Raw genomic sequence first — 17102 nt, forward strand, 5'->3', positions numbered from 1 at the left:
AGCCGGGTTCCGTCCCAGGCATTCGACCGAGTCAGTCGTGGTCTCAGCCCTGGACAAACTCAGAAAGGGTATGGATGAAAACAAACACCAGGCACTGGTCCTCCTTGATCTCTCCGCCGCCTTTGACACGGTGGACCACACCATCTTACTCACCCGTGTCAAGGCGGCCGGCATCGGGGGATCAGTTTTGATCTGGCTCTCCTCCTTTCTGAGGGAACGCACTCAGGCGGTCCGGCTAGGCGACTTCACGGCCACCCCCCTCCCTGTCACTTGTGGTGTCCCCCAGGGATCCTCTCTCTCCCCCTTACTTTTCAACCTTTATATCTTTCCTCTCATCTTTGCACTACAGCAGCTGGAGGTCACCGTCTATAACTACGCGGATGACCTCCAGCTCATCTTTGATCTGTCCCCTTCTCCTCTCTCGGTCTCTAATTTCCAGTCAACTATGACATTTATCAGGGACTGGATGAACCACAACCACCTTAAGCTGAACCCGGATAAAACCGAGTTGGTTCTCACTGGTGGTTCGTGCAGTCCCTGGAACTCTCTCTTCTGGCCCCCCTTCCTTGGCTCTGCACCGACCCCCTCCACCACGGTCAAAACCCTTGGTGTCAAAATAAACAGCCAACTCACCCTCCATTCACAAATCAGTTCTGTGGTGTCCTCCTGCTTCCTCTCTCTCCGCACTATCCGCACTGTCTCCCGCTTCTTTTCCCCCCAAGCACTTAAGATCATTATGGCCGCACTTGTGATATCGAAACTGGACTACGCTAACGCTCTTTACCACGGTATCCCCGCATACAGTCTGCGTAGACTCCAGACCGTCCAGAACCAAGCAGCCCGGCTGGTGTACGGTCTCCCTCGGTATCACCACTCCACCCCTCTTCTCAGGGAGCTTCACTGGCTCCCTATAAAGGAACGGGCCCTATTCAAGATCGGCTGCATGGTCTTCCAGGCCCGCCAGGGCACTGCCCCCGTCTTCATTTCCTCACTAATCAAGTCTTATGTACCCGTAAGAGAACTTCGGTCTTCCTCCAAGTCCCTCCTTCAGATCCCTCGCTTCACTCGCAAAAAGTGGGGCGGGGCTAATTTCTCCACCCTGGCTCCAACCTTCTGGAATTCACTCCCTGACCATCTCCGCTCTGCCACTCAGTATCTCCCCTTTCGTAGAGATCTGAAAACGTTCCTCTTCAGCCAGGCTTTCCTCACCTAAACTCCCTCAAAATTCCCTTCACCTCTCCCGGGTCTTTCCCCCTCAGTTGCCGATCTCCCCAGCGCCAAGAAACCGCAAGGTGCATGTTGCGCTCTAGAAGTATTTTAAATTAGAAATTAGAAATTAGACGACGTAGTATTCGCTGCCACGCATCTACCGTGCACGGCACCGTAGTGAATGGTGTGTCAAGTGCGTGGATTGGGCCCTGAATAATACCCGTCAGTGGTAGAGGTCGGGATATCCAGTCCTCCACCGCCAGCTGCGGCAGGAATGGCGTAGGTGCAAACCAATGGTATGCAAAGTGGGCCTGCGCACTCAAATAATACTCTAGAAAATCAGGAACATCAAATCCGCCACAATCGTACGGCCGAGTTATAATCGACCATGCCAGTCTAGGCTGCTTACCAGCCCAGAACAGTCGTAGTAATTCGGAACGCAACGTCCGAAAAAAATACGCACCCGGATAGTACGGGATGTTCTGGAAAAAATATAAAAAGCGAGGTAATACCACCATCTTGATCAGAGAGGCCCTGCCTGCCATGGTAAGTGGCAGAGACACCCAGCGAGTAACATCCTCTGCCAGCTTATTTATGGCCGTACCATAATTCAGCCGCAACGTCTCCTCCCGGACCTTTGAAATCTGAACCCCCAAATATCTGAGATCCGCCTCACACCATTCAAGCGGGTAGTCCAGGGGAAAGCGGCCCACTGCAGGCGTCAGGGGAAAAAATTGCGACTTCTTCCAATTTATTTGAATGCCCGACAGGCGCCCAAACACCAAAAATTCTCGGAGCAGCGGATTAAGGTTAACCTGCGGATCCACCACATACAACGTTAAGTCATCAGCATAGAGAGACACATCAATCTGCCGTTGGTAACATTTAAAGGCACTCTGCTTATGCAATTGTCGGATACGGCATGCCAGAGGTTCTATCGCAATAGCAAATAGTAATGGGGAGAGCGGGCACCCCTGCCTGGTACCCCTAGTCAGCGGAATCGAGTCGGACAACTCACCATTAATTAGCACTCTCGCTTTCGGGTCAGTATAGAGCAATTTTATCCATGCAACAAATATTTTGGGACAGCCCATCCTGTACAAGATAGCAAACAGGTAGTTCCACTCAACCGAGTCAAATGCCTTGGTGGCATCAAGAAATACAGCCGCTACGGGCAGTGCCGGCGCTATCGTATTGATCAAGGAAAAAAGCGTACGCAAATTGCTAGCAGTCGAGCGATCCGGGACAAACCCCGACTGATCTGGAAGGGCAATTTTAGTCATAAGCAGAGAGAGCCTAGTGGCCAGTACCTTCGCCCGTATCTTTGCGTCACAATTGATTAGAGAGAGCGGCCTATATGAATCACACTCTGCCGGGTCTTTACCTGGCTTCAGCAGTGAGGTAATCAGTACCTCCCTCATTGTCCCCGGTAACACTCCCACCTCCAGTGATTCCTCATACACCTCCCGAAGCACTGGAGCCATGACATCTATATAGCATTTATAGAATTCCGCTGGTAGTCCATCAAGCCCTGCCGCCTTACCATTACTCAGAGACATAATTGCCTCCCGTATCTCATCCAGTTCGAATGGAGCTCCGAGAAACTGCCTATGGTCATCGCTTAACCAACATAACGCCACATCATCCAGAAAGTACCCAAACACCGCCTCCCCACCACTGCGGGCTTCATATAACTCCTCATAATGCGCAATAAATTGACCTAAGATTCCCTTCGTATCTTGTTGTAGGTTCCCTCCCTGCTCTCGTATCTCTAATATGTGTGTGGGTCCCCGTGAATGCCTAGTAATCTCCGCTAAGGCGCGACCTGGTCTCTCGCCTTCGCAATATCGGCGGGCTTGCCAATGTCGGCCCCTGAATTTGGACTCCCTATCTGCTTCCTGCTCGTAAAGCGTGAGCCGTTCTCGGAATTCCTTATGGAGCGGACCCATCGGTTCCTGGGCCATCCTGGTTTCCAGCTCCGCCAGTTCCGACTCTAATTTGGTGAGCGAGCCTTGTATTGCTTTTAGTACACCAAAGCTCTTAGATATGTAGTACCCCCTGACCGTCACCTTAAACGACTCCCATATGGTCTCAACACTGTCCACCGACCCCTTGTTGCGGGGAAAAAACTCCGCTATCTCCTCCCCCAGTTCTGCCTGGAACACCGGATCCAATAGTGCCGTGGGTTGCATACGCCACCTGGGTGCTGCCCTGCCATATCCTGGGATTGCCACCTGTACCAATACCGGACAGTGATCCGAATACGACCTCGGTAAGTGCGTCACTCAACCTAAGTCCACCGCCAAGCCAGTAGATAGAAAACAGTAGTCCAGCCTGGCCCAAGTGTTGGCATATGTTGTGAAGTGTGTCCCCTCCCGGACCCCAGCATGCACAAACCTCCAACTATCTACGAGTCCCCCTTCCGCCACTATTCCCGCCATTGCGTCCCTCGCTCCCATATTGTATTACGGGCTACCATCCGACCTGTCTAGCCCCGAGGTCATTGTGAGATTAAAATCCCCCCCCCCATATAATATGCATGGAACCCGTGTTCAGTATCTTGCCCCATAGCATGGTGAAGAAGGCAGGCGAATCCACATTTGGCCCATAGCAGTTCACGATTGTGACCGTATCAGTTCCAAGTCTGCCCCACAACAAGACAAATCTCCCTTCCTTATCCGTAAGTTCACCTAGCATCACAAACGGCACCGCCTTCTTGATCAGTATCGCCGTGCCCCTGGCATACCCTGAATACGAGGAGAAGCTCCGCACTGCCGCCCATTTGCTTGCAAAAGTGTAAGTGGCCCGGGGACTAAGATGCGTCTCCTGTAACAATGCGATTTGCACCTTATGCTGTTCCAGATAAGCCACCACCCTCCTACATTTCCTTGCGTCATTTAACCCCCGGACATTCCAGGTTGCGATAGTGACGTTTGACTTGCGCGCTTTGTCAGCCATGCGTCGTTAAACTCCCAATATCAAAAGTAGCCACCCAGATCTGCATGCCATGACCACCCCGGATACCTACCGCCCAACAATAGCCCCCCTCCACCCCATCAGATCGAATATTCAGAAGTGGCCCTGTCAGTAGCGCATCATACTCCAGCCCACGCCCTCCTCCATGGACAAATAACCCACACCCGGTGCTAAGCTCTCTCGCCCATTCTGGAACTACAAACATACAAACCATAACAACATCCCGTGTTCCCACCCTCCTCCCACTGAAGCAAACCCCAACCTGCCAGTCCTGTATCCCCTTCTTCCCGCCCACAATTGCCCCAAACACCAGGGCAAGTACACTCCCCAACCCCCAAACATGTACTAGGATATTTCCCATCAGGAAGCGAATCTAGGTGGCACCACCAATTCCCTCCCCAGGAACGCCAGCCCGACCACACATTGTGCAGTCCGGCTCGACGAAACGAGGAGGCGTCCGGCGCTAGAACTAGATCCACCTGGGGCCCACAATAAGCAAACCACTGCCTCCCTTATCAGCATCCAACACTGTGCCACACCCTGAGCAGCCTTAAAAGGAGTCTGCTACTGCGTCGGCGCCCCACAACCCACTGCCACCTCCCCATGCTCGTAGCCACGCAGCACCCAGGCCTAACCAACCCCCAGCGCAATGTCTCACAGCAAGGAATCCCAGTCTCAACTCACGGGCAACTCCCTCATCTGCACATGTGGTCCAATATGCCAGCTACGGCCTCCCCACTCACAGTTCACCATCCACCAGCTCCTCACGCCTGGGGTCCACGTCGTTCTCCGCTCCAGCCTCTGATCTGCGGGAGCGCTTGTACTGTTTAATGAAGTCCTCCACCAGCTGAGGATTCGTGAAGAACTTCTGTCTCCCCTGGTACGTGACCCGCAAGCGCGCCGGGTAGAGCAATGCATAATCCAGTTGCAAGTCTCGTAGTTTCGCCTTAACCGCTATAAATTTCCGACGTTCCTCCTGCACCATCGGAGTGAAATCTGGATACAGCGTGAAGGAGTTGCCATCATAGGATAACGTGCGCGTACTCCGTGCGGCCCTCAAGGCGGCGTCCCGGTCGCGATAATTGAGCATCCGGGCGATGATCGGCCTGGGCGCCGCTCCCGGCTTTGGTCTGGGGCCTAGGGCTCGGTGCGCCCTCACCACAATAAATTGGGGAGAAAAAACGTCCGATCCAATCGCTGCCGCCAACATCTTCTCCACATAGTCCTCCATTTTCCCCACATTCGTCGACTCCGGAATACCTACGATGCGTACATTATTCCGCCTACTTCGCGCTTCCAAATCCTCATTCTTAGCAGCAATGAGGCGCAGCAGATTGTCCATTCTGGATAACTGTGAGGTGTGTTGTGTCACCGTGTCCTCAGTGTCAGATATCCGCTGTTCCGCCCCCGTTATCCGTTCCTCTTGGACGTCCAACTTCTGCACCACCGCACCACCGCATCCATACGGGACGACATTCTATCCACTTTATCAGCGATCGTCGCGAACCCCTGACGCATCTCTCGCAAGACATCTTGTAAATTGGGCGCCGCATCCGCCGAACCTCCCGCCGTCACTGGCGGCTCCGCTGGACCACGAGTCTCCTCCACAACCTTGAGCGGCTTCTTACTAGCCTCAAACGTGAGTTTGGGCTGTCTCGCATCAGTCCTGCCCATCCTGGTCTCCGGTCAGAGCGCTCCGCCAACAGCAGCAGACGACCCCTCGGGACCAGAAGCAGCGCCGATGCTCCCTCCGCACTGCCCTGGAGCTGCTGTCCCACGTCACACAGCAAGCACAAGCTGTCAGTATAACCAAGCGCAGTGTAGTAGTCCAGTCGCCACCAGCTTCACCCTCCGCACACTTGCACCGGTCTCCGCTGACGGCTGGCAGCCGCGCCAGATCACCAGGGAAGCAGGCCACGTGCAGCACGTTCCGCCTCCTCAGCGGCCACTAGCGAGGTCACACTTGCCGCAGTACTCCCAGTCACCTCCTGGGTGCCCAGCCGCAAGCACGGGCTTCCAGCTCCTCCAGGCCCAGCGTCCCAGCGCAGTATCTTCTCACTCGCCAGACCTGTCTTCCTCGGTGCCCGGGAGACCTCCGCTCCGAGTCGTCCGCAATGCCCAAGGCAGGGGGTGGGGGGGGCCGATACCGCCCGCCACTACGCCGGAGGTCCAGATGTCGCTCGACTCCCCCAATGCACACCGCCACCGAGCGCACCTCGAAAGCGCGCTACACCCGGGAAGTGGCAAAAACTTCGCTCCACCAAAGCGGAGGGTGGGGGTTGGGTCTCCCCGTCAAAGAGCGTCTCCAGCTCCTCCAGCAGCTCACCGATCTGCCCCGCTCCGCATCCACCGCTAAGGCGCCGTGTCCCCCGGATGCGTCTTTCTCGGTCCCAGCGTCCACGGCCTGCGGCCGTTATCGCAGCCCCGGCCTCTCCTAGCAGCTTGATCCGGCAGTGCAGCCCTGCTCTCCCATGCCCCTCTCACGCCGCCGACAGCGAGGCGTCGTTCTCCGGCACCGCTCGTCCGTTTTCTCTCAAACGCGGCCAGTACCCTCCGGACACCTCACCGATGCTCCGCTCTCAATTTCGGCACCCAGGTGGCCCAAATAAGGATGATTGAGCGGATAATTACCGCCGGACAGCGGGAGCCCTACGCGAAGGCTTCCATTCGCAAGTGCGCCACTTAGCGCCCCCCCCTGTATAAGAATACTTGACCCCCAAACCTATGTTTGGACACCAAAATGAAGTATATAGGTCTCATTGTTCCTGAAATATTACATCATCACTGCAACATATCTGCCATTTTTAAAAATGTTTTCCAGAAATATTCTACCCGGATCAGCAATGTCTACCCAAGATAAATTGCTTCTCCAATGATACAAAAACACAAATCAAAAATGAACATCTCTGAACAATTTTTTAGAGCGGTATATCAAGGAGCCAGGACTATAACCTTATTAACTACTACACTCACTTATCAAGTATGAGACAGTTCTCAGCGGTTAGTCCTGTGATTTCTAAACCACTACTGTAAACACTCATGAGCAAAGTGAAATGTCCATCTGTATAGGCTAGTCTATTGCAAAGCACAACACAATAGGTGAACCTGGAAAGAGGTTTTAGTGCAAATGTCAGATTTACACAAACCACTACAACATACAACCAGTAGGGAGCCGTTAGCAGACAGCCTCTGTGTGACAAACCACTAGTAAAATGATTATTTATCGTGGAGAAAGGTGTGAGCAGAGAGGTGAGTCTGGTGTAAATGTCTACTACACTGAGCCATCACCCTAGAGAAAGGTCTTAGTGAACAGATTAATTTATTGTAATCTACTACTACAGTCATTCATCACAAAGGAGAAAGATCTAAGGAAACTAGTAAATATGCCATAACACAGAACTAATCTCAGGCATCGCTGTGAAGTGAAGTCTGAGACTGTTGCAAAGCACAAACCATACACATACATCAGCAGGGGGCATGTGTACGTGTAGAGGTTAGTTTACTGATAAACAGTATATTTGCTTTAAAAACTGAATTATAGATCAAATGACGTATGTTAGAAATAGTACTACTCATTAGTAGTACAGAAAGAACAGTAATTGAACTCATGTAGCAGCTTAGTATATATCTTTAAATCTGAGAAAGTTTACAAAACACTTATGCTTACTGGATGATGTCATCAGTGATGTCACGGACCATGTCATGTGTGATGTAATATGTGACGTCATAAGCAGTGCACTGCGGGGCATAAGTTATAGTTAGCTCAGGTAACTATAACTACTGCATTTCTATGGTTTTGTGTGTGTAAAGTCTGAATCTAACTATAATGTCCCTGTAACCTTTGTGTTTTTTCAGTTAATTTCTTAGTTATAAAAAACAAAATTCCTAACGATAACGTCCCTGTAACCTTTGTTCTTTCCAGTGAAAAAATTAAATATATATTATATATATCTATATATATTCACTGAAAAAAACAAAGGTTACAGGGATGTTATAGTTATACATATACATTAGGATAAATATATAAGGAAAACAAAGGTTACAGGGATGTTATAGTTATACATATACATCAGGATAAGTATACAAGGTTAGCATCACTTATGTTTAGGAAGTCTTCTAATCCAGATAATGTCTCACTAATATAAATTCGGAACAACTCGGCTGCCTGGGAAATCCTAAAGTTGAGGCATTTGTATCTCCTTCGCTCCAGGTGGACATAAAATCATTATACGTGTACTGGCTTGGTTGAGCATCACCTAGTGGTAGCCAGTGTTGAGATCTAACTTTGAACCATTACACACCGTTGAGGTCTGCAATTATGTCGTCCATGGTGGGTGTGATGTGTCAGTCACGCCGTATGGCCTTATTAGGTAGTCGTATGGAGAGCCAAATGGCTCCCGGCTGCTTCAGCTTTGGGTATTGACCATGAGAAACACCTTCTTGATTATATTCATTTGTTCTAGCCTCAAGATGCCTTTTAGACATCCGAGCGAATAGAAGAGGAAAGAAAAGATTGTATGGATGATGTTTACCTGCAGGTCATGCAACTTGCGAGCAAAGAATACTAGGCATAGGTCTTCTGCTATGTGGAAGCCAAGCAATGTTCCTTCTTCCTCTGTAGTGACATGAAAATGGGTTTGTGTTTCAACATCTTCATTGCAGACAGTTACGTCGATGATGCCTGCCAGCGAAAGGGGCTACTGTCCACTGTAGACATAGAACTTGGTGCACGACGGGGCTAAAGGCGAGTGAGATAGACTGTAGGATGTGATACAGTTTAATGTTCATCATATTTACGGACGTCTCCTGTCAGTGTGCTCACTAATGTGAGCCTGTGATGGTTATTTGGCAGATCAGATTGTATTTACATCAATTCTTGCCTTGCTTGGCGTGTGAGACTAAAAAAATCTTCTAGTCATTATCGTAAAGTTTGCTTCGTCTGTCTGGCATCATGGCACTGTGGATGTTGTCCTGTTTCTCTTCCAGTGATAGCTGTTGTAAAGCTGATGTGATATCGCCCTGGGTTTTATTGTCCTTGTTCTCCAGTTCTGCACATTCAGGCAAAGTGGTTCGCCTTCCCACATTTGGATCATGTCTTCTTCTTTGCTGGACACTACCTCTTCCCTGTTTGGTGTTGCTCTCATAAGGTTTTGGTGTTCTGGTGCACTTGTCAGGGTCACTTCCATTTCTTCGGTCTGACTGTTAGACAGTTCATGGGATCTGGCTAAGATTATTATGCCTTCCAACTTGATGCCAGGTTAGCGCAGTATCAAATGTCTCCGAACTCAAGATCTGCATTCTTGTTTTACTTGGGTTCAGACTTCTTTTTCAGCAAATTCAAGCACTTTTGATGACAAACAATGTTGAATTAACTTTCAGAAACAAAGGCACCCAACAGCTTTAAAAAAAGCCCAGCCTTCTGATTGTATTAAAGCTTGACAAGGGGAAACCCGTAAGGTAGGAAGGACCCAGGGTACTTACTAATTTGAAAAACAAGAGGTCCTTCAAAAACAATGCAGCATGCGATAAATATAGACCAGAATCGGCTCTATATCACTTGTACAATGCCCAGCCGGACATTGAAGTTTTAATGATCAATAGAATTAATTTCTGACATACAATAGAATGTAGAGTGGGACACAGTCCTGTGTCCTTACCAACTGAACAAAAAGTACAGACAGTCAAACACAAGAAACATACATCAGGCTGAAGAATGAAGCTTATAGCCAGTACGAAATACAAGGGCAAGCTTTCTTAAAGGTACAATGTCATGCACAATTTTTAACAAATGCGTTTAAAATGCATGTTTGTACATGGGGTCGACGACGTTTCGATCTATTCAACCAATACATAGATCATCATCAGGACTAGAGAGAATAAAAGCCTGAATTTACAATTCCTGTAAGAATGGAAATGGGAGAAAATAAGAGAGAAGGGAGAGGTACATTAAAACCTAACAATACTGAGAAGAAACAATGGTGCCAGTTACCATGCACGGCATGCCATACGTGAGAAACACAACAGACGGCTGGTTGTTGAGGCGAAGGAATTTGTATTTGTGAGATTGACCGGTGAATTAACCCGAATGATCGAGGCAAACACGCACGCTCAGACTGTGAGTTGAAAAAGTACGCGTGAGCATGTGCAAGGGACTAACAAGGTCCGTAGTGGAGCGTGTGGTGAACCGCCAGGTAGTATAGTTGTTCGGTGAACTAGTGCATGATCTAGCTAGCGAACAGTCAAGAAGACGTGAGGACTAAGGGTGAGCCGGTAACGTCGTGACTAGGAACGCAGGGAAGGCGGGAAACTAACCCATTTCGGAGAAGAATCAATCCTAGAGTAATTGCACACAGTTCCAGGTAAGGAAGTGATTGCGCGGATCAGCCGACCAGGACAATACCATGGAGGTTCAGCTGAAAACTAAGGACGGGAAAAATTACAACCGGAACAACCCGGGAAGGGAAGGGCGGAATGAGGGAAAGGGGACTCACCAATTATTCGCTGCAGCTTGTGGAGGGAATTAAGGGAACGACCAACTGCCCAGCAAGGCGGCCTGAGAATCCAAAGCCCGCCTGTGGAAAACCATAGCGCGGAAGTTAGGGGTGAAGGGAGCAGGGTCGTGGAGAGAGAACACATACGCGCCGCTAAAGCACTTACCAGCATCAAGGGGAACTGCACGATCGCTAGTTGGTAGTGACTGGCTCGGCTGGTTGGTATAAAAAAGCCCCAGGAGTCACGTGACAACCGGACCAGGGTCATGTGACAGGAAGTACCGGCTGTGCTGGGACGTGATTACGTGAGTGAATGGACGGCGGACATGTTGGGTCAGTGTTAGGTGATTAAGGTGAATGGAAAACCAGAACGAGGTTGAGTTAAAACAATACGAGGTTGAGTTAAAACAATACCGTAATTTCGACAATTGTTACAGGCAAGGAACAAGTCACAGAAATTTCAGAAAAATTACAGAAGGGTCTAAATGAGAGAAAGCCAATCCTCATTCCTGTTTAGACCATTGCGAATTGTGTCAAGTTGAATAATAAGTTTCAACTCTTCTTTATTCAGGATTTGTGCCAGATCGCCACCTCTTGGTGGCAGCTTGATGATTCGTAGAACAGTCCATTTAATCTCATTGTCCTGGTGATTAGCCAGTTTGAAATGTTCGACCAGTGGTGCGTTGGGGACATTACAGCGAATCCTGCTGCGGTGTTGACCGATCCTTGTTTTAATCTTCTGGGTAGTCTGCCCAATATAGTTTTTCTTGCATGGGCACTGAATCAAATAAATCACATTACATGTATTGCAATTTGAAAAACCATTAGAATTAATGACAATGTCACCAAACGAAAAGGTTTTGCCTTCTAACGTCAGATCACATAACTTACAGTTGCCACATTTCGCGTGCCCCACCAGTGGCGTGAGACCCCAATATGAATTAAGAGTTGTGGGAGATGTTTTTTTGGGGATTGCAGCGGGCACTGGGTGGTCTTTTAAATTGCGGTTTTTGCGGAAGGCAAATAATGGTCTTTCCAGATTGAGGCTGCCCGCATTCAATATGGGCCAGTGTTTCAGGACAGATTTACGCACCTGGTTGGAGATGACAGAGAAGGTGGTGACACATACAATTCTTTTGGTTTCTTTTTTGGGGTTGGGTGTGAGCAGTGCTTCCCTAGGGCAATACCAGGCCCGTTTCTGGGCGTTGCGAACAAGTCGCTTGGGGTAACCTCGAGCTTTGAGCTTTTCAGAAAGGACTGAGGCCTCGGTAAAGTAGTTTTCTTTTGAAAAACAGTTGCGCCGAATGCGCAAAAATTGAGAGTATGGTAAAGAGTCCCTCAAGGCCCTAGGGTGATTACTCTCATATCTAAGCAGTGTGTTCCGTTCGGTGGGCTTCCTGTAGAGTTTGGTGAGGAGCTCACCGTCAGAGTGGTATATGGTCAAATCAAGGAAGCGACTCCTCATCCATTCCCTTCCTTGATTTGACCATATACCACTCCGACGGTGAGCTCCGGTCAGTTGGTAAGGACACAGGACTGTGTCCCACTCTACATTCTATTGTATGTCAGAAATTAATTCTATTGATCATTAAAACTTCAATGTCCGGCTGGGCATTGTACAAGTGATATAGAGCCGATTCTGGTCTATATTTATCGCATGCTGCATTGTTTTTGAAGGACCTCTTGTTTTTCAAATCAGCCTTCTGATTGTGGCACCAGCCAAAGAACATCACAAGAGAGAATGAGCAAGCATTGATAATGCTGTTTCTTCTGCTTGGATCTATATTTTATTTGGTCATGCAATAATAATATTTGACACACTGCTCCGAAGATTTTCATGTGGTGCAATGTAATGATTTGATCTTTTATTTTCTTGCCCTGCATTGTCCCTTCTCTCTTCTTTCAGTACAGAAAGGTAACTGGAGTAGTAAAAGCAAGATAGATGAAGTAGAGAGAGAAGGAGGAGTAGCAATTGTATAGAGATAGTGGAGATACGAAGACTTATAAGGTAAAAGCAGAAAGATAATGAATTCAGGAAGAAAGATACAGAGAGGTAGAAAAAAGAAGAGGTATGCAGAGAAATAGTAATAGCGAGATAGGTAAAGTCAGCAGAAGAGTAGCAATGCAGAGAGAATGGTAGAGAGAGGTGAAAGTTAGAAAGAGATGGGATACAGAGATAGAAGAAGTAGAGGGGCGTTGATCAATCGGAGAAAGCGGGAAGAGATGTAGGGACAGAGAGGTGAGGTAGAGAAATGTATAAAGAGTTACAGAGAGAGGGGCAGTAGAGAAGTTGTGCTAAAATAGAGATGGTGGATCAAAGAGAGATGAGAGAGAAGAGGTAATGATAAAAAAGAAATGGGTAGAGAAGGTGCAAGAGACGTATTGAGAAAGGAGTAAATTGCTGAGATATGAGAGAGGGAACAGGTAGAAAGCGAATAGTGGGAGGTTGAAAGGTGAGGCAGCAAACCAAAAACAAGTTGGATTGAGTGGTTAGGCATGGAGAAGGAGAGAGGTGTGGTAGAGACTGAAGAAGGAGAAACAGAAGACAGATATAGAGAGAAAAGAGGTAGGACAAGACAGGATGAAAAAAAGAGACAGGGGGCTGAAGAAGGGATATCGAGTTGTGAGTTAGAAAGAGAGGTGGATAGAGCTGGAGAGGTGAAGTGGATTGAGGAAAGGTACTGGAAAGTGATATGGAAACATTCCATTGAGTTGTAGCGAGAAGGATAAGGCAGAGAGACAGCTGAGGTAAAGCAATGGGGCAGCAAGGTAGAGATTTAGAGATATGCACAGAGACTGGTATATAGGCAAGGGAATAAGAGTAAGGTTAAGGGAGGTAGAAGAGAGAAGGGTGTGTATTGAAACAGGCGAGGTAGACAAAGGTGAGGAACGAACTGAGATTGAGACTAAGGAGAGAAATTGAGATAAAGCAAAAGAAATGAGGTACAAGAGGTGATGTGAAGTAAGGAGAGAGACAAGAGACAAATATAATGTAAGTGTTACAGGCTTCCTGAGAGTGTGAGCGTTAAGCCCTTGCATGCCCAGCTGTCAAATGAAAAAATAATCAGTTTTGTATTTCCCTGTATGGTTGGACTTTTTACTTTCCTGGTAACTTTACAATAGGGCCCTCTAGAAAGTGGTGGCCCTTGGTAATTACACACTTTGCCCACACCTAAAACAACTGTATCTGCAGAAGTGGAAAGGTATATTAATTAGATTGTGTGTAAATCACCACATACCCTGAAAAAGTGTCCCAGATTAAAATGAGACTTTCTGGTCCTTTGTCAGCTGTTGCAATCCACCGCCTGTCTTCACTTACACAAACACAGGATATGGAGCTACAATGGCCCTAGGAAACACAGAAACATTCCTTGTTATAGCAATCAAATTAATTTAATCTGTGTAACTTACATTACCAACGAGAGCAAATGCCAGCATAAGAGTCAGTTTTACATTATATGCCATGTTATACTCAATTGCAACATACAACAAGGTCATGGAAAGCACACTTGAATTAACTTCAGTCACTGGAGATCACCCAGACGAGTAATCGCAAAGGGCTGCATTCCAGAATTTCGTTTTTTGCTCACTATGCCAGTGTAGACAGAGACCTGTCATATGCAAATCAGTCTTGGGCATGCTCCAATAGGAACAGACCAGCCCAAACTACCAGGCCAGGGGTGTTGGACTTGGCCCTTTTTGAAGGGTCATCCCTAAACTTTTTGCCTTCCGCCTGTATTTTTTCTGACCTGGTGTTGGCTGTTTTATGACTCTGGGCACCTTACCACTGCTGATCAGTGCTAAGGTGCATATGCTCTCCCTATGGTAAAATGTTGATGTTGATTGGTGTCCATGTTTGGCTTATTTGGTTTACTATCAGCCCCTAGTAAAGTGCCCCAGGAGTGCCAGGGCTTGTAAATACAAATGCTGCTGGTGGGCTTGCAGCACTGGTTGTGCCACCCACAGAAGCGGCCTAGTAAAATGTGTCTAGGATCTGCCACTGCAAAACCTGCGTGCAGTCTGGTACTGTCACGCTGACTGCGCAAGTGCCCCCACTTGCCAGTCCCTAAACCTTCCCTTAACTACATATTAGTCACCCCTCTGGTAGGCCCAAGGGCAGGGTGCATTGTAGGCATAAGGTAGGACATGCCCTGATGTGTGTGGCATGTCCTAATAGTGAATTACAGCCATTTTCGTTTTTCACTATTGAAGGCTACCTGCTCTCCATAGGCCAGAATGGGCTGCTGGAATTACTACACGCTGTAATCCCAGTGGACTCATAGAGCATGGTAGAAAGTCAAGTTTAGTATGCCTGAACTCAGAATAATAAAATACTTCTTTTAGTAAAGTTTATTTTAATATCCTGTGTTTGTAAATACTACTTTTAGAAAGTTAGTATTTACTGACCTGGCCATTTCAGTCCGCCTCTGCTGTGTGTGTGTGTTCTGCCTAGTAACAGTAAAGGAGCAGGGCTGGGGAATTCCAGGAGACAGGCTGGCTGCCAGGTGGTGGGTAGAGAGATTACACCAGGATGGGTGGGAGGAGTACACCTTTGACTCTGAATAGACCTGTGCTCTGCCACCACAATGCCGGCTCCGCCCCCTGTGGAGCGGCTGATGTCTCTGCCCTGCTGCTGAAAGGAAAGAGCAGAGTCACCACAACAAAGTGCTCCAAAACTGGGCTGAGCCAGGCCCAGGGCCCCTGGCGACAAAGAACAAAAGAATTGTGCAATAAAAGAAGGAGCCCTGCTCCTAAGAAATCAGATCCTGTTTGCGCCAAGAAGAAACTCTGCCTGAAGAGAAGGACCTGGGAAAGCTGCATGGAGGACTACTGTCTCTGACCTGTGAGACTGGCCTGTGGTGGGTGCCTTGCTGCAAGAAGGAGAGGAGGAAAAGACTTGAGAAGGGAACAGACTTTTATTCAACTTGTGCTTTCAAACAATCTCCAAGGGCTTGCTTGTGAACTTGCCCCCTGAACTGCGCCCCAGGAACAGTGGGCGCTACCTTTCCCCCAGAAGAGGAGAAGCTGCTGGAAGCGATCCTGTGACGCTGACCCCTGAGGACCTTGTGCCCCTCATCTGAGCACCGCGACATCTGCCACCGGGGCTACTGCGAGCACCGCAAAGACCTGTCTCCCTGGTCCAAGCACCGCAAGCACCTGCCCCCCCCGAGCCGTAGCTCGCATCGCGACGAGAGAGACTGATCAGGCTCCAAGCGCTGAGCCTCTGCGACCCCCCTGGCCGTAGAAGCTCCTGTGAAGACCTGCGACGCACTGTGTGAACCCTACGTGAAGCTGACAGCGTGACGTGCTGAAGAGATTGCCCCCGAGCTGCCCCTCCTGCTTCTGCCCGTGATCGTGTGGCCGAGACCGTCCTGAAGCACCCCACGAAGCACCGCCGCCCACTACCAAAGAGGGACGACAACGCGACGTGGGACGCTCCTGCAGGGACCCCTGAAGCTGCTGCGATCGTCCTGGTACAAGAATTAAGGTACTGTGTGAGAGCGCGCTGGACTGCGACCCATCCGTGGCTTTGTTCGCACCGTACTGACTTTGGAGACCCGCTACGCTGTTCACGCGTGAGGCGGGAGCTTTGGCAACCATCGTACCAGCTGTCTGAAGCACTCCGGAGAAGTACGAGCCGTATTGCATTGAAAGTATAACACGTTGCTCACGCGAGAAGCGTGAGGTTTGGCAAGAGGCGTACCGGACGTGTACGACGCGTACCAACGAAGGTGCGGTCCGTACGGTTCACGTCCCGAGTACGCGTGCTCACGCGAGAAGCGTGAGAAACGGCAAGTGACGTCCAAAACCTTGTACGAAGCGTACGCAAGGCGCTACGAAGCGCACAGAACCTCTAAAGAAGCTATTTTAAGTAGAATTTTGCCATTTTAACATCTGTGGACTGCCTACAAGCATTACAAGTAACTGGAACATTATTTGAAGTGATAGACTGTATTTTTGATATCCTGCCTAAAGAAATCTTTTATATAAAGCCCTATATTTTTATATAAATACAGCCTTGTGTCTTTGTGTGGTGGGGTGGTGATTATTGTGTGGGACAACTTGAACGCTTAACCTAATGCCCTCTGGAATCTAGCCTGACTGCTCACGCCACGTTACCTAGAGGGTGAGCAGGGGTTATTTTTAAAGAGGTAATCCTACACTCTGACTTAGAGGAAAGGGTCCCTGCTTGTCGCAAGTGCATACCTGCGCCAACCAGAGACCCCGGATTCTAACAAGGTGCCTTCCAGATGGGAACGCAAGCAACCCCAGATCAGTTTGGACCTACTTAAGGCTTATCAGTGAGATATAGCTGGAGTACTGTGACACAGGGAGTGTAGGACCCATGTTTGGGCATACACGTCCGACTTAGGACATTTATTGCAACAAACAACAAGGGGATGGAACGAATACCTGAAATAATTT

The 17102-nt window shown here is 48.8% G+C and overlaps 1 protein-coding gene across 1 annotated transcript in view; it reads right to left on the bottom strand.

The window, feature by feature from the left end:
• The window catches only part of CFAP251 (cilia and flagella associated protein 251), a 670115-nt gene that overhangs the window by 545403 nt on the left and 107610 nt on the right, over positions 1-17102 (bottom strand). The window contains exon 5 of the mRNA XM_085633872.1: positions 13916-14025. Within this exon, the coding sequence (XP_085489998.1) occupies positions 13916-14025 (110 nt within the window). The remainder of the gene's footprint in view (positions 1-13915; positions 14026-17102) is intronic.

Source organism: Triturus cristatus, chromosome 11 (assembly GCF_964204655.1).
Source record: "Triturus cristatus chromosome 11, aTriCri1.1, whole genome shotgun sequence".
In the NCBI taxonomy this organism is placed as follows: domain Eukaryota; kingdom Metazoa; phylum Chordata; class Amphibia; order Caudata; family Salamandridae; genus Triturus; species Triturus cristatus.